Here is a 27,801-nt window from a genome sequence, read left to right on the forward strand (position 1 = left end):
TCATGCCAAGTCACAGACTACATCATATATTTTAGTTTAAACACAAAGGCTAATGGGCACGCGACGTATTTATTTCAAGTTCTTCTTTATGAAGAGCTGGCTCCTTTTTTTTTAAATTTTAGCTCTTTGTAAAACATTATACTTCCCCTATTCTATAAACATACAAATATAATTGTAAAATGACATCATTCTGTTTTCATTTAATTACCCCTGAAATGCTTTCTATTTAATATTCATTACTCAAAAGCTAATTTAAAAGAGAAAGAGATGCGACTTATTAAAAAAGATGTACTGTCATTCACAGCAATAGTTATCTAATATACAGAAGTTAATAAAGCAGATTAATCTACAAGTCCCTTTAAGCCATTCTTGAGTTTTGAACAACTGCCTCTTTGACCTTTCACCTTCCTGCTGTGGACCAGTAGCAGGTGCCAGCTGTACAGAAATTATGGCCGCGCGTTTGAACGCAAAACCTTTTCTTACTTTGCTTCTGACCAGCAGCTGACCCTGTAGGAGTGATTGTTTCTGGTGCCGGCCTAAAGGCTACATAAACCAGGAGCAGATAAACAAAAGGCTACATATACCAGCTGCCTTGCCTAAGGGTACCATCCTAGGCTGACACCTCCACTCCTTTTCCAGCGTCCCAAATTGTTCCTTGTTTGTTTCCATACATGCATTTCATCCTTGTTATACTGTGCGAGGGACCGGAGCAGGAGAAAACCCCCTGAAACAACAACAAAAAAACCCCCTGTCCCTTGCTTCGAACTTGACTTTTGAGTATTCCATGTCAAACTGTGTTATTATGATGCTAATCTAGGCCTGATTTAGCAACTTTAATAAGAGGCTAAACCCTCTTGTAATTAGCTAATAAAATTTTATTATGTATTTTAATATTAAAAGTGTTAAAATCAAACTCTTCAAATCATACACTGGTACAGAACTAAGGTACTTAAATATCATAGCGCCAGAAAATGGGAACTTGAAAAAGCACATTGTGGCTAATTTTTCATTCTCAGAAATGTAAACATGGAATTCCTATGTGGTGGCAGGGAAAAGCTCCAACACTCTTAATTATGTGCGGGGAAGAATGAATCTATTCAAGTATGAAGCACCCAGTGCCATTTCCAGCAACAGCGTGAGATGGCTTTGACAGTTATTTCTTGGATACAAATTACACAAGTATAAAAACAATCCCCATAATGATTAAATGCAGTTATGTACATAGGAGAATACCAGTGCAAATGGTAACATATTTAAATGGTTTTTCCTTCATTAAAAAAAATTATATATGATATTAAACCATCAATCACTGAGGAGGCACAGGAGTTTAAATGTATTGTCACCGGTTGAAATAAATGACTTGGAGACTGAATTCTGGCTCACTCAATATGGTGTCTTTGCTGTTGCTTAGTCACCCAACTCTCTGCTGGTTTGGGCTACATCTGGTGGATTCCATCCCTTTCAATTAATAAGGCAAGTTATGCTATCAATGGATTACATCTTTAAACTGTGCTTAGAGGTAAAAAAAAAAAAACCCAGAACAACAACAACACACACACGTCCTAGTGACAACAAAACAAAACAACCAACACTTCTCTGTTCTGTTAGCCATTTGGAACAAAATGTGAAGTGCTTATTCCTTTCTTCACCCATGTTTAGAATGAAATTTTCTTGTGGCGCGCCAGCAGGATTATCATATGGTATATAATGGTACGCCCTCATCTTAGCCCATTACCCTTCTGTTTGTTACGTAGTGATCTATGGCGATGCTGGATTTGAAACCTAAAGCCCCCGCCCACAGACCGTAATTCTGAAAATTAACTTTTGGGGGTCTGCTTTGCAGATATTCATTGGCTGTCACAAGGGGCAGCCTCTGCTAGATGCTGTGACACGCACCAAGCTGGGGGGATCTTCGGGGAAGAAAAGGTACTCTTTAAAAACAGGTATTACAGGTCTGGTCACAATTTGATGATTCATAAAGCAAGAATAGGCTTTTATGTGAACTGATTTTTCGGTCTTAAAAAGCCATTATTTTTTCGCATTATAATTGAAATAGTCATTCAACAAGTATCTCCATAACAAAAATGAAACCAAAATGGCAAAGATAGGGTATATGGCAAAAAATGTGGACTAGAAGCATCCCTCCAAAGATGGATACATGATTTTAGGATGGCACAGATGCCATTTTAATAAACTAATGTTTTTCTATTTTAAAAATTATGTACTTTAACTTTCTAAACCAATCTTTAGGGGTAGTGGCCACAAATTCATCATTCTTAAGAGTTTTACTCCCTTCTGGGCTTTCATTATGTGGCTGTTATCTAGTTACTTTTGTCCAGCCCTGGTCCTCTCGGGTGTTCCTATTTGATCCTTAGTAATTAGACTGTGTGTACACGCACACACGCACACCCCACACGCACGCACGCACTTGACCAAACGGAACTTTAATTTTTGCCTCAAACAAATATGGTTATTCTGAAAATAAAATGTTTGGGAGGGGTTAACTGAGTTTCACTGGTTGCTTACTGCATCCGTTCTGTATGCAAAGATACAACCTAAAAGTAAATAAATGCCCTCTTTGAGTAAAGACTTATGTATACAATCAAATATAAGAGCAAAAGAACAGCATCCGTTTTCAACAACTACTCAAAAAAGTGTGCTTCATGAACTATCAAAACATCAGCAGTGCCACATGGGATGAGTGTGAGAAAGACCAGGGGTCGTGCTTTGTGTGACCTCTGTTCTGAAATCCTCTAGGATTATGTAATACGTTGGTAGAAAACCGGCAACCAGATATCCAGTGCTGGCCTGCAGAGTGTTTTTATTTTCTTGTTTTGTTTTAAATTTTTAATCAGTGGCCAACATGAAAAAACCTGGATTGCTGGTTCTCTTTGGCTGGGGGTGGGCAATCTCTATAGAGCCGGCCACACTGGGTCCCACTTTCTTACAGGGCAAGAATAAGCAGGGACTGTGTGGAGGCTGCCCCCGTTTGACGGGGGTGTGCGCACAACTTCGGTTTCTTTCCTGTCTTCCTCATTCAAGTTCTCTGCGTGGCTCTGCAGGATCTTGGTGTGTGATACTTTGCAGAATGGAAAGGATAGGGAGAGGGATGCTCAAAGGTATGGGTTTGAGACGCACCAAAGCAAGAAGCCTTCAAGAATAACCTTCAATAGAGCTAATGGTACCCAGGCGCAGTAGTAGAAGCTTCCTTTAGAAAAGAGAAGCTGTTTACGACCAGAAAGAGGTGGAAACTGGCACTCTATACTGATGAGTCAGTGGTGAGAGTCAGGATGAGGCCTGGAGATGTACCGGGTATGGGGGACGGATGTAAAACACTTGTGGCTTCCCCACATTCATTTCACAGCTGCCATATTGAGTCTATCCTAGAAAAATCAGGTTGGAGTAAACCTCAGGAAATACCTCCAAGACATTAGAGAAAAGGCACAAAGGAATGTCATGAGATAGTTTTACTATTAGACTCTGACCTTCTCAAGGATACATGTTCTATTCCATTTTATCCTCTCGCGGTCTGGCTGTAGAATTAATGAAAGGGTATGGGTGTAAAGTAAGTTAGAGGAAGGTCTGTTCACTCTGCCGTGACGCTGGGAAGCACATGACTTTGCTGTACCAGCTGGCAAAGCCACCTCCCTTTCCCTTGCCCACCACTTCCTTGGGTCACCGCCCATCTGTTTCATCCCGGCTGCGGCACAAAGTTGGGGTATAGGATGACGGCTTTAAATCACTCTACCTTAGGGATGGCCCCGGTGGGACTTACTGGAAGCTCAACTTGCCTGAGTGTAAGTGCTGAAAAAGTATGTGCCACCTCCGATTTGTAGCTGCCAACAAACTATAGCTCTGAGGTTAAGCATGTCAACTCTGGAGTTCAACAGCCCGGAATTTTAGCTTTTTTACTTACTGTGCGTCACCTTGGGAAAGTTACTTAATCTTTTTATATCACAATTTCTATATTTATAAAGCAGTGATCATAATACTAGCACTTCACAGAGACACCGCGGTGATTAAATCAAATTATGTGCATATGTAAGCAGTTTAAGCTATTGCCTGCGCATGGTAAGCACTTATGTTCGGCCAGTTACTATTTTTTCTAGAAACAAATACATAGTCCATGCACAGAACTCTGTGAAAAAGACCAAGATCGTGGCGGCACTGCAAAAAACAATTCTGTCCTGAAATGTAAGGTCCTGTTTTATACTTTTGGTGTCTACTGACCCATCCCTGACTTCCTCTAAGCACTTTATAGCCATGTTGTCCTCTGGTCCAGTGGTGAATGTCCATTTAGTTTGGGGTTTTGGTCTCAATCTACCGCCCTATTTTTGATAATAAAGTTGCAAATCAACAAGATTGAGTTGATGGGTCATGTGGAGTGCACACTTTCTATTTAGGGTTCACTAGAAATGCCTTTAATAACATTAGAAAATTGGACTAATTATTTTTTAAGAGGCTGAGAGACTTGAACGTACTTCATCTACTGAAGTGTTTCCTACTGTGAGGGTGTTGCTAAGGTTCCACAGGCCAAAATCTCGTGAGTTAAATATGCGGCTGTGTTTTCTCCTCCTTAGTCTTAGGGAATGGGACCTTAAGTGTGAAAGATGTCTTGTACAGTATGTCAAAATGTTGAGCAGTAGCTTTTCAATCTAAACACAAAAATGAAAAAAGAGCAGATGATTTCCCTTTTGCTGTAATTCACTTTGGGATGCATGTCATGAAGAGCACCATACAAAAGCAATTTTCATTGATTGACTGACTGATTGAGGAAAGGGTGAATGTTCTTTCAGCATACTTCCCTGCTGAAGTATGATTGTTATAGCTCCTGACAGCTCTTCATAATTTGTAGTTAAATGCCAGGTTGTGGTGGGGGGGGAGGTGGGGAGGGGACACAGGAGAGGAAGAGAGATAAAATCATAATTAGAACTCTTTTTGGGGTTTTATTATGGCTGACTTGTGCTAAAGAGTTACCTAGATGAGGGTGAAACAAATTCAAATCTAAATGTTCTCATTCTCTCCTTCAATGTATTTAGACTTTAGAGAATATAATTGTTAAAAATACCCTGTTAATGAGTCAGCTGCAAGATCTAATCTGTGATGCTGACAACCACACAGCCACATAGTTCTTGTTCTGCTTTTGTGAAAGCTGCTTCTCCTTCTCGAATAATTAGTTTTAAATTTTTAAAATTTATTTTTGAAAGACAGAGAGAGACGTGTGAGCAGGGGAGGGTCAGAGAGAGAGGGAGATGCAGAATCCAAAGCAGGCTTCAGGCTCTGAGCTGTCAGCAAAGAGCCCAACATGGGGCTTGAACCCACGAACCGTGAGATCATGACCTGAGCTGAAGCCGGATGCTTAACCGACTGAGCCACCCAGGCGCCCCTCGAACAATTAGTTTTAACTGAAATTCTGATGTAGAGAAGCATTCATCATCTGTGTCCTAGTCTTATAATTTGAAAAAGAATCAGTCACATCTCTGAACTGCTCCTCTAATTCTACCAAACACGTCCTGCATTTAGTGGTTTGAGCAAATCTTTCACTCTGTGATAGAACTGAATGAGTGCTGAACTACGGCTTACATATGCAAACACTTAACATGCCCAGAGATAATACTAAGAGCATTTCACACACAAATTTAATCTTCCAAATTATTGTAGCAGATCTGTGCCTAATCACTGTTACTATTGGCTTGTCTTTAAAATTGTAGTTTATCTTTCTTTAAATTTTTTTTTTATTTGAAAGAGAGAGAGAGAGAGAGAGAGAGAGAGAGCGAGCGAGCGCGCACCTATGTGCAAAGGGGAGGGGCAGAAGGAGAGAGAGAAGGAATCCCATGCAGGCTCACGCTTCAGAGCAGAGCCCAACGTGGGGGTCGATCTCTCAAACCTGGGATCATGACCTGAGCCAAAATCAAGAGTCAGGTGTTCAACTGACTGGACCACCCAGGTTCCCTTAGTTCATCATGTGAATGGCATAAACACACATGGGGAGTGTTTTCCTTAATAATGTGAACAGCGGTTAAGTCCAAGGAGTGCTGGTGAGGCGGTAATTCCTATTTGAAATAGATGCACTTAGTTATAGTAGATCCTCAAATGGACTAAATTTAATGCTAGCAAAGTTAGATTTGTTCACAGATTATGGATGATAGCTTATTTGGAGAATATTTTTTAAAACATTGAAAGGGTGCTTGGGTGGCTCAGTTGGTTAAACCTCAGACTTTTTATTTCAGCTCAGGTCATGAGCTCATGGTGGTGAGATCGAGCCCTGCAGGGGGTTCTGAGCTCAGTGTGGAGCCTGTTTAAGATTCTCTCTCCCGCCCTCTCTCTACTCCTCCCTCACTGTCTCACATTTTTAAGATAAAAAATTAAAAATTTTGGGGGCGCCTGGGTGGCTCAGTTGGCTAAGTGTCCAACTTCAGCCCAGGTCATGATCTCACGGTTCGTGAGTTCAAGCCCCGCATTGGACTCTGTGCTGACAGCTCAGAGCCTGGAGCCTGCTTCGGATTCTGGGTCTGCTTCGCTCTCTGCCCCTCCCCCATTGGTGTTCTGTCTCTGTCTCTCTCTCAAAAGGTAAATAGACATTAAAAAAACCTTTAAGTTAAAAATTTTTAAATAAAAAAACCCCACTGAGTATCTACAACCACATGACAGGTCATTATTTAATAAGCACATTTCCAGGTGAGAGGCATGCGCAATGGGCTTCCGAGGCTGGTGCGCATAAATCGAAAGGTCTGCGAGGGTGTTGGAAAACCATTTATGGGGGCTCATGCTTCATTTGCTCTGGAAGCTTGAGGAGAGAACGTTTACAATCTGGAGTGGACACTCATCACGCAGTTATGCTTCCGGCAATATACATCCAGGTTGGGGGGAAAACAGTTCAGACTGGTAAATAATTGCAGTATCATTGCATCCGTTTAGTTTAAAGAGCTGACAAACCCTCTCTAAACTCTGAGCACAATTAGTCATTAGGGTCTAGTTTTTCAGCACTGTTAAGCAATTTGTAACCCATTCCTTTTAATAGGGTTAGGCATTACTTAACCGACACAGATGCCTTGAAAACTGAAACCTCGAGTTATAAAGCAGCCACCTTGTTCATTACCTTCAGTGATAGGCAAATCATCTATAAAAACAGCATTTAATGGGCAACCAATGAATAATCAATGGCTCACTTTTCATCTGAGTGTGAAAATGAGAATAATCTAATACAGAGTCCCTCTGGTAAGATGCTGAAATCTCGAGTTCTGCTGCTCTTCAGGGCTGATTTATAAGGTCTTGGGAAGCTGATGTAAACAGATGATCAATGGGACCCATCCCTGCTCCTAATAACCCCCAACTGGCCCACTCCCTCTTTTCCAAGTCCATCCCTTCAGGCTATTAGCTCTGTCCGGCTAATTCTTCCCACTACTCCTGCCTGCTGCTTTTCTCCGGCCATCCGTTCAGTCCAGCCGACTCAGAAGTAATTTTATACGCAGCAGAGAGCGGGTAGAATTGATTTTTCACTCAGCGCTCAGTTCCCATCTGAATAATTATCAATTTTACTGCCTCATAAAGGGAAGAGTCAAAATTTCAAATCAATTCAAAAGAGCTTTTGAGACGACAGAAATTGTGCATAAGAATAGAGGTCAAAGTTGTCAGTGACCTAAGGAGGTGATGTCAGATATTACTATACCCAATAGTTGACATCAGAGGCACTCAAGATGATATAAGCTAGTGCTAATGCAAATCATATTTATGCTGACTACCAGAGACCAGTCATTAATATTTAAAATGCTATCTGAAAGCCTACATTCCAAATAAATAGAATGTATTCTGCTGTTAATAAAGATATATCACTCCTTAGTCATATGCTATAAAGTAAAGGATTACCAAGTATTATTAACACACAGAAATTACTTAAACCGACAAATGCATGGTAAATCTGAGTAAACATAAACTGGATCGTCTCCTGTGTGACCACACCACTTGCTCTGCACAGTCTGATGGTGTTTTGGTAAAATTTTCTACCAACTGAAAAGTTTCTGCCAAAGTTTATGGGACAATACTGTGATCAGGCTGAGGGACTTGGTGGTGGACTTGTCATTTGCCATCGTGGGGTGAGGGGCTGCGTCTGATTCCTGGCCAGTTCACGGGTATTTATTTTCTCCCCTGGCTCAACTTTTTCCTTGCAAAACACTGGAGGGCCGGGAACCACTCCCGACAGTACCACAGGCCATTGTGGATGGGGAGGTGGGGCAGGGGGGAGGAGAGGTACATCCAAATCATGATAGAATATATATTTGGAGGGGCACCTGGGTGGCTCAGTCGGTTAAGTGTACGACTCTTGGGTTTTGGCTCAGGTCATGATCCCGTGGTGGGGGAGCTGGAGCCCCACTTTGGGCTCCGCACTGAGGGTGTGGAGTCTGCTTGGGATTCTCTCTCTCTCTCTCTCTCTCTCTCTCTCTCTCTCTCTCTCTCTCTCTCTCTCCCCCCCTCCCTCCCTCCCTCCCCACCCCTTCCATTTCTATCCCTCCTTTGGTTGCATATGCATGAGGACACTCTCTCTCTCAAAATAATAAATAAACTCAGAATTACCAAGTAGGCCCTTGAGGATCAATGGTGTAAGTGCTAAGGCTGTTGAGCCAGACAAACCCTGTTTCACATTCTACTTTCCAGTAGATCTCTCTGCGTCTCAATTTATTCATCTGTAAAATGAGGATGATGGTATCTACACTTCAGGGTTGTTTTGGAGGTATAAATGAGAAGAGTTCTCTGAAAGTCCTCTCCTCGTGTGTTAATCTCTGTCACCACTATATAAATCAAATTATTCATATAATTGGCTAGTTACCTAATAACTAACCCATTATCTCTGTCCCACCTGATAGAAACTTTTTATGGAAAGAAACTGTCTTATGAGTCTCAGTGGCTCTTGCACCTTGTACACAGAAAGTCTTCAATATGTGTGCTACCTTTCTCTTCTTTTTTCTTTTTTTTCCTTTTTAATGTTTTTACTTATTTTTGAGAGGCAGAGAGAGACCATGCGAGCAGGGGAAGATCAGAGAGAGAGGGAGATATAGAATCCGAAGACAAGCTCCAGGCCCTGAGCTGTTAGCATAGAGCCGGAGGTGGGGCTTGAACCCACGAACTGCGAGATCATGACCTGAGCCGAAGCTGGATGTTTAACCGATTGATTCACCCAGGCGCCCCTCGTCTCTTCATTATATTACCAACACGTTGTAAAAATTCCAGGGTCATACCAAATACTCACAGGCATAAAGCACTTGGTTTAGTTACACAAAACCTTAATTACACCTCCCCACCGGGAAAATAACAGGTTACCGAGACATCACCAAAGTAAGTTTGTATAACTTCATATGAATATTAGAAAAAAATCATAGCCAGGAAGAAAACCTCTTCCATGGCCAGCTCATTCTATGTTCATCAGTTTTTCACTCAGAGTGATGCTTTCCGCGGGTGGCACGTGCCTTAAGAAGGCTAATCACCTTGTCAAAGTGTTTACATTTGCAAACCACAAACTATTATGAAGATGATCTGGCAAAAGGAAACCAGTGGAAACAGTATAAAGTATCACTTTCAAAGTCAGTGGAACTGGAGAACATCACAGTGATGGTTATCTCCATAGAAAAAAACAGCATTATTCTCTTTGAAATATTTCTGGCGCATGTTTTTTATTTTATTCATGCTGTTACTGTGATTTGCAGTCGTGAGTTTTCAAAACACAGTATTAAACTTGGACCTGACTCCTATTAGCCAGTCAGAAAACACATTTGAAAATACAGAAATTGTGGCTTTCTTACTTATCACTTAAATAATCTTGGGAATATGAACACCTGCACCTTTCTTATCTTCAATGGGAAGAATACCAACTGCAGTATGGCGACTGGAAAGTTCTCAGCAGGTGGCCTGGCACAGACTAGGAGCCCAGCAAAAGGCAGTTTCTGGACATGCAGAGTACTCCTGGGCAAACTTGAGAAGACTTAGAGGCTCCAGGAGAGAAACCAGAGGTTGACTGCTTCTAGTTCTGGCTTTGCCTTTTATTGCTCTCAGGCCTCTGAAAGAGCTATCCTTTTTTTGAATTCTAGCTTCACTGGGGTAAGGTGAAAGACTTAGCGAGGTTTCTTGAGGGCGAGCTGGTGTGCTGCCCTACCTCGCAGGAAAATACTCCTAGAGAATAACTGGTAAAGAGTCTTGGGAAGACCGTTTGCTCTAAGAGATAGTCAGGCTCTAGGCTGGCTGCTGGGAAACTCTGTTTCTTAAGCCAGGTGACCGACCACCAGTTACCTGCTGTAGGACATCTGGATTTTGCTGCATAAAATGTAATAGTCTCTGACCGGCCTGGGTAGCCTCTCTGCATCGAAGTGGCTTCTTGCCCTCTTTTGCTATGTGCTTGAAGAGGCAGGTGACGATGTAGTCTAAACTGGTACAGCAACTGGAGGAGACAACTGTATCTGTACGAACAATAAATGAGAATTCCTTCGCGTTACTAAGAGTTTTTACATCTGATGCATTATAATGCCGCCAATAAAAAAAGATCACTTTCTGGTTTCAAAGCGCTTTTATCAACTTGTAAAACTCCTTGAGGACAGGGATTTTCACCTTGCTTATCTCTTTAAACCCAGTGTCTACTACAACCGCTGGTATAAAGATGTTAGTAAGTGACTCCTGGGACCGAATTGGACAGAATTTTCCATTTGTGACCTCAACGGCTGTCCATTCAGCTCAGGTGACTTTATTAAATACCTGTTTGGTGTGAAGTGCTCCGCCGCAGAGGAAACAGGGTGTGGACTTGGTGCAAAATGCTCTTTCAGGGGAAACCCCTACCCTGGTGTCAGAGCTTGTGATTCAGTACACAAGTCACTGCAGTGCAGTATTGGCTAAAAATGAGTGACACACTGCTGTGACGATTTTGAGGAAGACATCACATTTGGGTCGGGATCAAAAAGACTTCATGAAGGAGACAGAGCCTAAGATGGGCTTGGGACAGTTATTTCAGTCAGAGACAAGGAAGGACATTTTTCAGGTGGGGAGGTTAGCACAATGCACACAGTGTGACAGGAAGGCAGGGATTCTGTGGTCAGACAGCACTGGTTTTCCAGTGACTTCTATGTTGTTACTCTGAAAGAGCCATTTAACCTTTTGAATCATCTGTAAAATACCTTGCAGAGTTGAATGAGAAGAAAACAACTAGAAAGTCTCACAATAAAAACAACTGATATTTACGGAGAGTGTACACGAAATAGTATTGTGCGTCCTCACAAGAGTACCATGATAGGAACTATTACTATCTCCATTTACAGGTGGGGGTAGTAAGGGGTTAAATGACATGTCCAATGCCACTGGCTGGATGACTGTGGGGCCACTGGCTAAAAGTAAATAAGGAGCTAAGATTCTAGATTTATACTTTTGACCATGAAAATTAAGTAGACATTAAACAAAATTAGGTAGTAAGCAAAAATATATGTAACCATAAAACACTTTCTTAAACACAATGGATTCAACAGATGTCAGTTACTACCAGTTTGCCCTCATGTTGAAACGAGGAGGGTTTGTTGAGGGTGTAGGACTTTTGGGATGAGTGAAAGAATATACAGGGAGCCGTAAGAGAGAAGGCTGACAAAGTAGTTTGGGGTCTTCCTTGAGGGCATCCAAACGTGCGCTGAGGCAGTACATTTAATTTGAAAGACAACAGAGGTGTTATTTGAGGCTTTTTTTAAAGCAAGTGAGTGACATGATGTAGCAACCATTTACTGACTATCTACTTTGTACATTAAGATTATTATTCACTTACTTCTAACAACCACTTGTATAGAGTAGGTGTTATTACTTGCGTTTTTCAATGAGAAAAATGAATCTCAGAGATAAAGAGCTTATCCAACAAAGTGCATGGTTTTGATTTATAGCATGACGCTGCCCAGATTTTTTGGCCAAAGGTGACGCATGGACATGATCCTGGGGGAGTTATGATCAGTAAGAGAAATGACGAGAGAAACAGTTAAAAACATTCAAAAATGGCAAAAGTGGTCAATGCAGATGAGGACAGTAGACTGGGAGAGTAGGGCTGGGAACCAGCAGATTGCAAACTTCCTAAGGCAATCATGAATTTCTTATTCATTTTATTAAACTCTGAAGTTTTGAGACTCATGTGCCTTTCCTAGACTAGAGGTGCAATGTTAGTAGGAAAAGCTAATCTGAGGAAGGTTTTATAGGTCTTGAGCTGTATTTAGTAATAATACCTAGAACTGATATAACACCATAGTTTACAAACTCTTTCATATAAACTGTTTTGGAGAGAAATGGCATAAGAAAAAGAAAGAGGTGGGGTGCCTGGGTGGCTCAGTCAGTTAAGCGTCTGGCTTCGGCTCAGGTCATGATCTCACAGTTAGTGGGTTCGAGCCCTGAGTCGGGCTCTGTGTTGACAACTAGCTCAGAGCCTGGAGCCTGTCTTCCGATTCTGTGCCTCTCCCTCTCTCTGACCCTCCCCTGCTCACGCTGTCGCTCTCTCTCAAAAATAAATAAAATATAAAAAAAATTAAAAACAAAGAAAAAGAAAGAGGTAGGCTTGGGGGAAAGTTTTGAAATACACAGATGAATGCTTTTAAAATAGAGGATAACGGGGCACCTGGGTGGCTCAGTTGGTTTAGCATCTGACTCTCGATTTTGGCTCAGGTCACGATGTCATGGGTTCACGAGATGGAGCCCTGTATTGGGCTCTGTGCTGTCAGCATGGAGACTGCTCGGGATTCTTTCTCCCTCTCCTTCTGCCCCTTCCTCCCTGTCTCTCTCTGTCTCTCTCTCTCCCATAAAATAAACAAATAAACTTCAAAAGTAAATAGAAAATAAAAAATAAATTAGAGGATAAGAGTAGCTGATGCAGGATGGGTAGGGATTGAATGAAGGTCTAAAAGACAGGCATGGACAAGAGTTTAGGGAGGACGTGGTGCTATGGAAGCTATACATACAAGAAAAGTGTGGTGCTAGATTTTCCTTTTAAGGGGCTCTTTTTCTTCCCAAATAAGGGTATTTGATTGATTGTTTATCTCTCCCCACTATTTGGGTTGCTTTGCAGAAAAGGAAGATTTGGTTTTGTAATTCCAGCGGGTAGTATAATGTAGTGGAAAAGATCTAGGCCAAAAAATCAGGCACAGATTGGTAGAGCTCGGTTGCTGTTCTCTTTTCCTTCACATTTCTACTTTTGAAATCCCAATCACGAAAGTAAATGGGTTAAGTAACTTAGTATCTACAAAAGGAAGCGAGCAGGAAATAGATATAGTTTCCCTCACCAGTAAAGAGCAATATGCTATCAATCATACAAAAATTATAAAGACTTCACATAGATTTGGTGACCGCATGCCATGCAGGTTGCATTAAAAGGTTCTAATCTACTGAGTCAGCTATGAAAAAGCCAGGTAAACACTTTAGACATGAAGGTTGGAACATATATCCTTGCAATAAAAGCAAGAAGAAGAGATTCCATTATGGCTGATTTATGGTTGGGGACACTGAAATGGATAAATGTTATTTTAGGGTAGATTGAAAGGTGTGGAATCATAAGGATCAAGGGCCGTTTGATCAAAAACAGAATGAATAGTGCTGTAGACTATGTATTATTATTGGTCTCCTTTATTTGCAGCTCAAGCTATTATGTGAGATTCAAATAATGAAACTCTCCTGACATAAAAGGATGGGCAGAAGTCATGAATTTTCATGTTTTGTCCTAGTTCTTGGTATTCAGGATCTTTAAATTTTTAAAAATGTTTTACTTGTTTTTTGAGAGAGCACAAATAGGGGAGGGGAAGAGAGAGAGGAGGACAGAGGATCTGAAGTGGGCTCTGCCCTGACAGCAGCAAGCCCAACGCAGGGCTTGAACTCACAAACTGTGAGATTGGGACCTGAGCCAAAGTCAGACACTCAACTGAATGAGACACTCAGCTGCCCCAGTATTCAGAATCTTTCAAAAAAGGATTCATTCGGGGCGCCTGGGTGGCTCACTCAGTTAAGAGTCTGACTTCAGCTCAGCTCATGATCTCATGGTTCGTGGGTTCAAGCCCCGTGTCGGGCTCCGGGCTGACAGCTCAGAGCCTGAAGCCTGCTTTGGATTCTGCGTCTCCCTCTCTCTCTGCCCCTCCCTGGCTCGTGCTATGTCTCTCTCAAAAATAGATTAATATTTAAAAAAATAAAATAAACAAGGAATCATTGCAATGCAGACTTTAGATATAATGTTTAAGCTGGATAGGCACTTTGTCCTCTCTAGCAACTTGTTGTTCGGCATTATAACCAAATACTCCTTTTTTCCTCAACCAGTCTCCACAGGAAGCACATGCATCATTAATAACCCTCCTGTTCACTAGGACCCACCATGGAAAACTGCTCTGAAAAGTTAACTGTACAGGAAAGAGCAGCTTAACTGAGTCAGGAGAATGATAATGGGGCTGAGCCAACGTTTGGCTTTGCCTCAAAATTTCTCACTGTGGCAGAAGAGAGGATGGAGGTCTCAGAAACATACGGTGTGACAGGTGATTTCAGAAATGAAGGGATTGGCTGGGTGGCAGTTTTGGAAGTAGGTGGGTCTAGGTGTGAATCTCTAGTGTACAAGGTCTCTAAGTTTGTAAATATTTCCTGAATATTTTGTTCCCATGTTACGTTCATATCACATACTCTAATTCTAGAATGTGTTCAAAATAACATATTCTATTCATAATGAGCATTTCGTTAATGGCGGACTTGATGAGGAAAAGTCTGGTGGCTTCTGGTTGGTTCAAATTTTCACTTGCCCTCTCAATTTCTTGTTTTTGCCTTCCGCACCTCCTTTACTTCTTGGAACGCACCTCCATTGCTGCCCCAGCTGGTCTTCAGAGGCCTGCTCTGGTCACTGCTTCTAACGATGCCGCATTTACTCATTCTCCAGTCATTATCCCCTCTTACGTCTTTGTTTAGCACTTGTAATGACTCTTTCTTGTGTGTGTGTGTTCATGTATTTATTGTTCATCTCTTCCCTCTAGAAGAAAAGCTTCACATACTCCAAGACCTTCTCTGTTTTGCTCCCTTTAGTATTGCCAAGTACGTAGATGTGCATAATTGATACTTCTTGAATGAATGACTTGACTGTCACTATGAAGAGCAGCTTTTCGTAAGTTCTGCACTTGACCTCTGCATGTGAGAGTGTGGTGGGGGGTGATGGTGGCTGGGTAACTGAAAAGATAGAAAATAGGGGCACCAGGATGGCTCAGTCGGTTAAGCATCTGACTCTTGGTTTCAGCTCAGGTCATGATCTCACAGTTTGTGAGTTGAGCCCTGTGTTGGGCTTCTTCTCTCTCTCTCCCTCTCTCTGCCTCTCCCCTATGCATGCTGTCTCCCTCTTAAAATAAATAAACTTAAAAAAATAAAAAGAAAATATAATCAATTTTCTCATTCACCTTTCTCTTTCCCCACATTATAGCTTGCCTGAAACTAAAAATGCTGATGAAGGATGATTACCAAAAAGTTTTAATATCATGTTAAGCAAATTAGGTGAATTACTGCTCTATCACTGATGCAATTTTTTGTGCCTCTGTCTCAGTTTTTCCAGAGGCAAAAGTAAAACTAAAACCTGCTTGTAACCCAACCAATAACTATAAATGCCTCTTTGCAGATGTATTCTTGTTGGAAAATGAGAAATCCAAGTGGGTACTTTCAAAAGTCCTTTTCCTTGAAGATTAGACAGGTCCAGGGCAGGGTGGTAAGGGGAAGAGGAATGGGTTTTTGAGTCAGAAAGACTCCTAGATCAGGTACTTATTGGTCGTGTGAACTTCTGTAAGTTGTTTCACCTCCCTGAGCCACAGCTTACTTGTCTGTATAATGAAATATAATGAAAATAACATCACTCAATTAACTTAATCAATACATGTTTATTGAGCACTTACTATCTGCTAGGCACTGGGAATAAAGTGGTGCCTCAAGACACGGTGCCTGTCCTTCAGAAGCTTGCATTCAAGTAGGACAGAAGGACACAGAGCACTATTAGAGTGTGTAACCCAGTCTTGGTATGCAAAGTGGTTGTGAGAGTGACAAGGGTGAAGCACACTTCTGAACACACCTACAAAAGCATCAGGCACACAGTACATGTCCACAAACATACACTTAAAAAGTGGTAGCATCGGGACGTATTTCCAAGCTAAGTATTCGCTCCCTAATGCTACTTCATCAAGACTACACTGAGATCTTTGTTAAAATGCAGATTCCAGGCCCAAGACCACACTTGGGGAGCAACATAGCCGCCTGCAACTAATTCAGAATCTTCATGTATTACTATGATGTGAGTTAAAAGAATGTCAAGGCAAACTGTAACAAGAAAAGACAAGGCATCAGTTTCTGTCCTTGAAGGATTAACTGCTATGAGAATTTTTCCTTCTGCCATAAACAATTAGAAAACAGGACAAAAAAATGAAACAACACTTTTCAATTATTGCACGACAAGCAGTCCAGGGCTATAAACCAGAGGGGGGGGAAGCAGATGACGTGACACCAATGCAACTGCTCAAGCTTATGCCCCAAAGTATTTTCCACGCTGCAGACCAGGAAGGGGGAACCCAAACAGAGCTAAGCAGCCTCGCCGAGTTTAGGAGAAACAGTGTGAATTTGGGGAGACTGAGGCAGCGAGAACTCATGGGGCAGAGTTTCAGAAAGTGGGAGCCATGCAAAGAGAGAGTTCTGGAGATGTGTCAAGGAGTCCTTCCCATCCAGTCTTTGAATAATAACAGAGACAGGTAACATGTGTAGTTGGAGTTCCCAAAGGAATGGGGACAGAGGAGAAGGGGTAGACTGTGATTATTTGAAGGCAAACTGTGCTGATATAATTTGAAGGTGTAGATTATAAACCCTGGAGTACCACTAAAAATAAAGAAGTCCAGCTACTAAACTCATAGCGGATACAAAATGAATTCATAAAGAAGATGTAATTATCCAAATCAAAAGAAGGCAGGAAAAAAAGAAAAAAGAAACGAAGTTCAGACAAAATGAAAAGAACACAAGCAGCAATATTATATATTTAAACTCAAATACACTGGTAGTTACATTAAATGTAAGTGGTTGAAACACTAATTAGAAGGCAGAGACAGTCAGATTTGATATATAAATATGACCCACCTACAAACTGCGTGTCTGGCAAATATGTCCATGTGCTAATTCTCAGAACCCGTGAATGTTATTATACAGGAAAGAATAAATAAAGATGCAGATGGACTAGGATGGCTAATTAGTTGAGTGAAATATAGGGAGATTATCCTGGGTTATCTGGGTAGGCCCAATGTAACCCCAAAGGGCCTGAAAAGTAAAAGAGAGAAGCAGGAGAGGTCAGAATCAGAGAGATGGATCTGGAAGAAAGGTTATAGATGCAATCTTGCCATGAGCCCAGGAATTTAAGTGGTCTCTAGAAACTGAAACAGGCAAGGAAATGGATTTGCTCCTAGAAAGGAACACAGCTCTGCTGACACTTTCATTTTAGCCCAGTGAGACCCATGTCACATTTCGGATCTAAAGAACCATAAGATAATAAATATACATTAGTTTAAGCTACCAAGTTTGTATAAATTTGTTATAATAGCAATAGAAAACACCTGTTGCTACAAGCAACCAACTTTAAATATAAAGACACAGAAAGAATAAAAATGAAATGATAGAACAAGAGGCAACCTAATCAAGAGAAAGCTGGAGAGGCCAGTAATATCAGAGAAGGTAGATTTCAGAAGAAAGACTATTGCAAGAGATAAAGAAGGTCACTTCATAATGAGAAAGGGGAAAATTCATCAAAGGAACACAACAATCCTAAATATTTATATATCTAGCAACAGAGCTTTAAAATACTTTATATAAACACTGATAGGACTGAAAGGAAAAATGGAAAAATCTATAATTACAGTCAGACTTTAGCACTTCTCTCTTGGTAATTCATAGTATAAGTAGAAAACAAACAACCAGTAATAATATAGAAAATCTGAACAATTAGACCACCATAGAACATTCTTCCCAACGACAGTGGAATGCACATTCATTTCAAGTGCCCATGGAATTCACCATATTTTGAACATAAAAAGAATGCAATAAGTATAAAGATTATAAAAATAACTAAATATTTCCTATGACCACAATGGAATTAAATAGAATCAGTAACAGATATCAGAAACACCTCTGATTATGCAGAAATTAAATACGTGCCTCTCAGTAACAATCCATTGATAAAAGAATAAATCAGTAGGACAGTTAGAAAATATTTTTGAACTGAATAGAAAAAAACCTTCAAAATATATAAAAATTTTGTATATATACAAAATAGCAGTGCTTAGATGAAAGAATTAAATGTGCATACTAGCAAAGAGGGAAGGTCTAAAATCAGTTATCTAAGGTTTTACCTGAAAAAATTAGAAAAAGAAAAGCAAAGTAAACTGAAGGAAGGAAATTATAAAGACCATATATGAAATCAATGAAATAAAAGATGGAAAAATTATAGAGAATTCAATGAAAACGGAGAGTTGGTTCTCTGCAATAAAACTGATGAATCTAGAGCCAGTATGGTTGAGAAAAAAAGGAGAGAAGACACAAATTGTCAATTTCAGGGATGGAAGAGGAGAATCACTATAGACCTTTCAGAAATCAAACTGTATAACAGTGGGATTATTATAAACATTTTATGTTAATGTCAAATGAACTTCAGATGAAATGGAGAAATTCCTTTGAAGATACAAGCTACCAAATGCTATCCCAGATCTAGTAAGTAAGTGGATAGTCCTATATTCATTAAAAATTTTTAATTTGTAGTTAAAAAAAAACCTACTAACAACAACAAAAAGTCTAAGCCTAATGGTTTCCCTAGGGAGGTGGAAACAATTCTCAAGTCATTTTATGACAGCATTAGATTGACACTAAAACAAGGCAAAGATACAGAAGAACAAAGAGTATAAGATATGGAAGAAGAACTATAGAAAAACTACTGAGGAACACATCAATATCTGTCATGAACATAGATGTAAAAATCCATATCAAAATTTTAGAAAGTTGAATTCAAAGATGTATAAGAAGGATAATATATTGTAACCTATTGTGGAATGCAAGGCTGGTTTAACATTCAAATATCCATCAGTGCAATGAGCAACATTATATAATGTATTAACAGAACAAAAAAGGAAAACTATACAATCATCTTAATAGATGTAGAGAAGTAATTTGATAAAATTCAATATTCATACATGATAATACTCTCAGAAAACCATAAAGAAGGGAGTATTCTCGACAAGATAAAAGAACATCTATATAAAAACCTACAGCTAACATTACACCTTAGGGTGAAAGAGTGAATGGAGACATTTCTTTGGAGACAAAGAAAAAAAATGTTTGCTATCATTGCTTCTATTCAATATTGTACTGTAGACCCTAGCCAGTGTGACAAGGCAAGAAAAAGAAAAAAGCCATACAGACTGGAAAGGAGGAGATAAATCTGTCATTATTTGTAGCTACATCTATGCAGAAAATCTTAAGACATCTACAAAAACTACCAGAATTAATAGGTGAGTTTAGTAAGGTTGAAGGATATAAGGCGAACATACAAAAAAATCAACTGCATTCTGCTTAGTAGCCAAAAACAATGGGAAATTAAATTCAATACCATGCACAATAGCATAAAAACATAAAATACTTAGTTATACATATAATAAAATATGTAAAGAGTCATATATATAATGCTACAAAAATACTGTTGAGAAAATTAAGGAAGATCTAAGTAAATGGACAGATATGCCATTTTCAGGAACTGAAAGCTCAGTGCTCATTGACATAATTGCTAACATGTCGATTCTCCTCAGACTGGGCTAGAGACTTGACACAATTCCCCTATTCGTTTTTTTTCCTTCGGAGAAGCTAAGAAATTGACTCTAAAATGTATATAAAAAGACAAAGGACCCAGAATAGCCAAGATCATTTTAAAAGAGAAAATCAGGGGCACCTGGGTGGCTCAGTCAGTTAAACATCTGACTCTTGATTTCAGCTCAGGTCATGATCTCAGTTTGTGGGATTTAGCCCCGTGGCAGGCTCTGCACTGGCAGCCGAGTGCCTACTTGTGATTCTCTCTCTGGCTCTCTCTGCCCCTCTTCCATGCTCTCTCCCTTCCTCCCTCTCTCACAATGTAAATATACATTAAAAAAAGAGAGAGAGAGAGAGAGAGAGAGAAACAAAATTAGAGGGCTGTACTATCTGATTTCAGGATGTACCAAAAAGTTAGGACAAAAGTTAAGAATCAGAACAGTATAGAATTGGCAAAAGTAATTCAATAGGGAAAGGACATTCCTCAACAAAAGGTGCTAGAACAATTGAATGTTAAAAAAAAAAGCTTTTGTCTCTTACGTAATACTAGATACAAAAAGTTTAATTGAAATGGATCATAGACCTAAGCTTAAGATCAAAAACTATAAAACTTCTGGAAGAAAACATAAAAACAACCTTTTTTGACCTTGGGTAAAGAAAAGACTTCTTAGGACAGGACCCAAAAGACATGAACCATAAGAGAAAAAATAAATAAGACTTTCTGAAAATTAAAAAACTTTGCTCTTGTAATAAGATGAGACTGTTAGAAAATAAAAAGATAAGCCCAGGCTGAAAAAGTATTTTCAAAACATGCATCTGATAAAGGATCTGTATTCAGAATATTTAATAAATGCTTACAAGATAAACTACCCAGTTAAAGAAATGGGTAAAAGATTCAAAACAAATACTTCATTAAAGAGATACATGAATGGCACCTGAGCATGAAAAGACATTCAAATCATTATTCAGCATGAAAGAAATATTAAAACCACAATGAGATTCCTCTTAACTCCCACCAGGAGGGCTATGATTAAAAAGACTGACAATCGCAAGTATTAGGGAGGTTTCAGAAAAACTAGAGCCCTCATACATCGTTGGGGTACAGTCGCTTTGGGAAACAGTGCCACAGTTGTTTTATAACATTAAAAATACACTTAGCATACAACTCAAAAATTCCACTCTAGGTATTTCTCCAAGAGAAATAGTATTTGCCCACAAAAAGGCTTGTACATGGATGTTCACAGTAGCATTGTGCAAAATAACCAAATAATGGAAACAACTCAAAAGTCCATCAGCTGGGGAATGAGGTAATCCACACAATGGGATAATCATCAGCAACAGAGAGGAATAAACTCATTTTCAAAACAACATGGATGAACCTCAATGGTGTTACGCTAAATGAAAGATAAAGGTCTATACATCGTATGATTCCACTCAGGTGAAATTCTGGAAAAGGCAAACTATAGTGAAAGAATGTAGACAGTGGTTCCTTGGGGCTGGGGATGGGGGAAGGGATCAATTAGAAGGGGGCACAAGGGAGCTTTCTGTGGTGAAGAGAACGTGCCATGTCTCAGTTCATACTACACTTGATCTTAGCCAAAAGGCCGAGAAGCGATCAGTTATGGTGGTTCATGACTGTGTGTGTACGTTTGTCATAGTCACTGAACAACTAACTGTCACTTAAAGTCAGTGAATTATATTGTGTATGAATGACACCTTAATTAAGCTGGTTAAAAAATTACACTTTACATCAAAATATGACAGAAAGGCATTTTCTCACTTGCAAGCAATAATTATGAAATAGCCTTTCAGTTTGGGTATGTAGTTTTTCCCTCTTTGTAGGATGATCATCTCAGTAAGCACATACATTAAGAGACCACGATCAAGTTTTTCCTCGGGAAGTAACATTCTCCACGATACTTACCAAGAGTAGTGAGCCCCTCTGAGATCGATGTGAGAACATACAGGAGCACGGGAGGCTCCAAGTTGGTGATGAAGCTCATGTGGTCCTGGGTGAGACATTCCAGGAGCGGGTAGTAAGACTGGCTCAGTTTCCGATATTGCTGAAACACAGAGACACCAAGTGTCAAGCCACTGGGAAGCAAAAGACACGTTAAGGTGTATGGAAACTGCCATGTACAATACTAGAAATTGTCAGTTTACGTAAACATAAATATATAAATTAGGTACGTGGAACAAATGGCATCAGGAGCCTCAATTCAGTATTTAAGGGGGTTCTAATAGGAATCTCTTGATCTCTAGAAATCTCAATTTGAAGCTACAGCACAGAAAATACCCTCAATTTTACCTTACATGGCTACACTTAAATGCAAATAAAATCTCTAGTATGAAATTTAGAAGACTGAATTATTCTTCAAAAAACTAAAAACAGAATTACCTACAATCCAGCAACTGCACTATAAGGTATTTACCCAAAGGATACAAAGATACAATTTGAAGGGGTACATTCATTTAAATGTTTATGGAAGCATTATCAACAATAGCCAAACTATGGAGAGAGCCCAAATGTCCACTGACTGATGAATGGATAAAGAAGATGTGGTTTGTATATATATATATATATATATATCATGGAATATTATTCAGTCATCAAAAAGAATAAAATCTTGCCATTTGCAATGGCGTAGATGGAGCTATAATGTATTATGCAAAGCAAAATAAGTCCACCCGAGAAAGACAAATACCATATAATTGCACTCTTATGTGGAATTTAAGAAACAAAGCAGAGAAACATATGGGAAGTGGAGGAAAAAGAGAAGAGAGGGGAACAAACCATAAGAGAGAGAACAAACTAAGGGTTGATGGAGGGAGGTGGGTGGGGGGATGGGTTAAATGGGTGCCGGGTACTAAGGAGGGCATTTGTGATCAGCACTGGTTATTGTATGTAAGTGATGAGTCACTGAATTCTACTTCTGAAGCCAATATTACACTGTATTTTAACTAAAATTTAAATAAAAAAAGATTGAATTATTTTTCTGGATGGAGATATTGCAACTCTGAACAGTATTTAATAGTGGTGAGGTGGCAGCCTTTTTTTTTTTTTAAACACAGAGATATTTGCTGTTATAATAGGATTTGGCATCATGGTTTGTTGTAATTACAGGATGCCAGTCCATCTATTAAATCATAATTTGGTCAATGGCTTAATATCTGACATATATTATGAGCAAAAGATAAGTGCAGGAGAAAGGTCCCTGGAAAACTTAAAATGAAACTCAAGCCAATACCAAAGAAGTACAAGACTCATAAGAGAAATAAACCAGAGTAGTACGTACTAAAGTGAGATCCAGGCCACCTCCATAAGGTCCCCTGGCGTGTTTGTTAAAAATGCCATCCTGCTCCCCACTCTAGACTCACTAAAATGAAAAGCTCAGGATTGAGGTAAAGGGAATACATAAAGGGAATCCTATGCATCCTCAGTTTTGAGAATTACTGAATTAGAGCTTTGCTTGCCTTTTAGAAAAAAGAGGAGAGAAATCCCTGGAACTACAATCGTTTTTTTTGGTAAACCTCAACTATAGTGAAGTGTCTTCAATGAGGTGCCTGTTAACACATGGTTGATCTGAGTCAAGTTTCTACTTGTAATTTCTGTCACACAGGCAGCCTTCAGTGAGCATTCCATTCAACCACCGAGGCCTAACCACTTGAGCTGGAGATGTGGTCCTACACATACCGGCTTAGGTCAGTGGAAGAGGGTGCCCCTAGCCCACTAGTCCATTCTTGTCGAGGAGCACTCCTCACACAGGCTGACCAACAAAGGCCCCCGAGATCTTAGCTGGAACTCTGGCAGGGAGCAGGTGGCAAAGCCTGAACTACACCTGAGCATGAATCTGGCTGTTACTGAAGCAATCACTGCAACCACATTGGGCATATATTAGCTTTTGTGCAAGCATGCAGAGGTGTTTTAAAAAAAAAAAGGCATGATAATGACACAGCTCAGGGGAGGAACCTGGAAACTTAAATTTCCAACAAGCACCTTAGGTGATTCTGATGGGCCTCAAAGTTTGAAAACCACTGACATAGATCATAGAAACTAGATGGTAGAGTTGAAAAGGGACCTGGAGAACACTTTGTTTAATTTACTCGTTTTAAAGGTGAGGAAATTAAAGCCTGGAGAAATAGAGAAGGTGATTTATTCAAGGTAAATGACTAGTGAGTGGCAGAGCTGAGACTATGCACCCGTAAGCTCAACTTTGATTTTAGCACTCTTGCTACCACACCAGAATTCTCATGCACAGGAAAGCCAAACAGTAGGGGAAGTAGAGGGCGTAGGAGGAGGAAGGAAGAAGGAAGGAGAAGGTCCTGCATTTCTGCTCCAGGAGACAGACCCGTTTCGAATTATGAGTATAGTTGTAATTGCTGATGATATTTTCTCTAGATGCAGAACCTGGAGCACTCTGGGGGACTGATCCGTCAGACGGGGTAGCTGCAGTTCTCGAAACTGCACATTTAATTATAGAAATACAGCCACTATAGTTGTTCAAACTCTGTAAGTTAAATCAAGATGCTGTCCTAAAACATAACAATGTCCTGGTGCTATTCTAACTCTCTGGGCTTCATTATAACCATTCGAAGCCTGTGGTGGTGTTACTTCACATTTCACACAAAGACTCCCATGATGCACGATTGCTTACTAGCAAGTCACTGTGGGACACTGACAGCAGCATTTTGACAAAGGCCTCGAGTACATTGTCAAAATGGTTGTCCCCATACAACTTGAAGACGCCAAAGCTGACATAATTTCCACACAAGGCAGATTTGAGGGCTGAATAGCAGATGGAGATGCCCTTGAGTTTCATTGGATAAATCTGATCTTTTGAGAGGCTCCCAAGGGACAGGATCTGATTACCTGTTTTAGGGTAAAAGCAGAAAGAGAAAGTGATATAAGTAGATGTAATTCAAGACAGTTTTGAGGCACATTATTTAACATTTTCACTTCACTGCTAATGCTCACTTCCTCCTATCATTGTTCCAAGAATTATACCATTCGTGTAACAAAAACTACAAATATCGAAGGCAGTTTACCTGGGAGGTACAAATGACCCAAGGAAAACCAATCAAGGGTATGGGCAAAGTTTTATGTTTTTATTGAGATGGTGATTATATGAATATATAGATAGGTATGTAAAAATTCATTGAGTTGCACTCTTAAAACTAGTTCACTTTACATATTTTAATATATGTGTTATCTCTTCTTCCACAAGACATTAGAAAAATGGGAGTAAATAACCAACTAAGTCAAGAGAAAAAGCCTAGACTGAGATATAAGTTATGCTAAATTCTGGGATGAAGTTCCAACTGGCTTACATGAATTTGATCTTGAGTTACGTCACTTTTAGGAGCCTCGCAGGTTTGGTGTATGAATTAAATAAAACAAGACACACAAGAAATTCTTGGCATAGTGTGTAACAAATGTAACATCCTCTTCCCTTAGATCGTTTTTCAGAAGATCTCAAGAGATGATTGTTTAAAACTGTACTTAAATTCTATGTTGTCCATCAAAAGACAAAGAAATGTTTATATAATCACCTTAACATTTTTTATTCCAGTTAGCATTTATAACCAACAATTTATTTCTGAAATGTGTGCTAGTAAGGGATGTTTCTAGGCAATACCCAAGAATGCTTTAGAAAAAAAACTATAAAGTTCTACATGTTTCTTAGGTCTGTGTTTTACTATTTAAGTGAGTGTGGCTAAGATTAAAACTAAATTCAACTTACAAAATTTAGAGGTACATGGCTGTGGTTTTGTACTGTGCCAATGTGGCTACCCAAGAATTAAGCTTCCCAGAACGCATTTCCCTTTATGGTTGTGGGCTGGAATTGGGCAAAAGAGAAATTTGTGTGAGATTTGTAAGATGGAAGTGGAATAGCAGCCACGCTTTTGTGAAGGTGACTGTGACCAGAGCGAGAAAAAAATAGTAGAAATGCCACTGGGTTTCAGTTTGTCCCTGTTCTTTCCTCCTGTGTCTAGAATGACCAGTCCTGCTGCTGATGACTCCAAACCCATCACCAACTACTCTGCAGCAGGCTTCCAGGCTGGTACCTATGCAGAGGCAGCCGTTTTCCAATCACTTCTGCCCTGCACTGGTCCCCTCTGACCCCCATCCTTTCAGGGTTCCATTCTAGCAGCTGGGTGTGTCCAGCTGTTGGATTTCCTCACAAGCTCCAACTTGTCCACCCAGGTCGCTGTTTCAGGAGGGCTGAGTAGTGGTTTCTCTTCTGAACGTTCAATTCCCCCTTTGACCTATTTCCCTATCTTTGCCCAAGATTGTACAAAGTCTAATTCATAAAATAAATTCCCCGTCCTATCAACGTCATAGTGCTTGTTTTTCCATTTGAATCCTGACTGATACGTATATTATAGTAACCACATGTGCACTAAGAGGCTAAGAGGACCGATACTTCTGGCAGGGCAGGAAACACAGACCCAGCCCATGGTGAAGGGTGCCTCCCCTTGATCTGGCTTGTGAAAACATTTCCATGGACATGTTTTCTTCTGTGCATCCTTCAAAGCCCTCACAGCTTTGCTTATAATTTATACATCTAAACGACACTCCTGAACAACATCGTCAGACTAGAAGGATGAGACAGAATTTGACATGGAATTTACTCCATGTCAAATCACGTACCCTCTTTCATGACCTCATCCTAACTTAGAGATTAAGTTCCATAAAGATTCAGCTTAATATGACAGCATTTTCTTTCCTTTTTAAAAAAAATTTTAATGTTTATTTTTGAAAGACACACACACACACACACACACACACACACACACACACAGAAACCGAAGCAGGCTTCAGGCTCTGAGCTGAAGGCCCGATGTGGGGCTCGAACCAATGAACCACGAGATCATGACCTGAGCCGAAGTCAAACGCTTAACCAACTGAGCCACCCAGGCACTCTTACGACAGCATTTTCTTAACAGCTATTATGTGTGAGATGCTGGGATAAACAAATGAAATAAAATCTCTGTTCTGAAGAAGTTCAGTTTGGTGGGGTAAATAGATTTATAAATCAATGATTTCACACAATGTGACAAATACAGAGAGATTGGGTTAAAACGTTAGGAGAACAGAAGAAGAGACTGACTCTGCTTGGGCCGGAGGGCAGTGAGGAAAGGCTTCACGGAACAGGCCATTTCTCAAGTATCAAGCCCAGTTTTCCAGGAAGACTTGGAGAGAGAGGAGTGTGTGCTAGGGTAGATTACGCGCACAGGTATGGAGGTCCGGGAAAGCAAGATGCCGCAGGAGAAGACAGTTCTCAACATTGCTTTTCTACCTTTGCCTCAAATGCAGTATAAAGCATGGTAGACATTCCCCTGTCCCCTCTGTCCCAGGAAAAGAAAAGCACTGCCTACGTGTGATGAAGGGAGCTAGGATAATCTGGGAGTTATGTGTGGCCTATGCAGTTTGGGTGTGTTGGAAAGGCCTGGGTCAAAGGGAGAAAACTTCAACTTTTGGGGCATTTTTATGCCAATGTCCTTATGGGAGAATTAAAGGTCTTACATGCTGTAGCAAAAGATGGAATGGGCACACCAAGAACTGTGTGGGGCTTGAACCAATGAACCACAAGATCATGACCTGACCCGAAGTCAAATGCTTAACCAACTGAGCCACCCAGGCACTCCTATGACAGCATTTTCTTAACAGCTATTATGTGTGAGGTGCTGGGACAAACAAATGAAATAAAATCTTTGATTTCAAGGATTGGATAACCTGTCTCAAGATCAAGAAGGATTACTTATTTAGAATCACAGCTTTTATCTCTGTGTTGAAGTTGTAACCTAAAACGCATGTCTTGTCTTCTGGCCTGTGTCAGACATATCTGCATTAATCTACTTTAATTAAATAATTAGTATTTATAGCATCATGAACTTGGAAAGCAGAATGAGTAATACTTTTGAAATAGAGAGATGTATTTGTCTGTGCTCAGGTGCCTCAGTGTTCGGTGAAGG

General features: G+C 40.1%; 1 protein-coding gene across 2 annotated transcripts in view; it reads right to left on the reverse strand.

The window, feature by feature from the left end:
• Positions 1 to 27,801, reverse strand: part of RANBP17 (RAN binding protein 17) — a 302,368-nt gene that overhangs the window by 17,972 nt on the left and 256,595 nt on the right. For both annotated transcript variants that reach the window (XM_029942874.1, XM_029942873.1), the window contains exons 23-25: positions 24,480 to 24,694; positions 21,749 to 21,887; positions 10,279 to 10,445 (exon numbers count right to left, since the gene is read on the reverse strand). In XM_029942874.1, the coding sequence (XP_029798734.1) occupies positions 10,279 to 10,445; positions 21,749 to 21,887; positions 24,480 to 24,694 (521 nt within the window). The remainder of the gene's footprint in view (positions 1 to 10,278; positions 10,446 to 21,748; positions 21,888 to 24,479; positions 24,695 to 27,801) is intronic.

This window comes from Suricata suricatta, chromosome 6 (assembly GCF_006229205.1).
Source record: "Suricata suricatta isolate VVHF042 chromosome 6, meerkat_22Aug2017_6uvM2_HiC, whole genome shotgun sequence".
Classification (NCBI taxonomy): Eukaryota; Metazoa; Chordata; class Mammalia; order Carnivora; family Herpestidae; genus Suricata; species Suricata suricatta.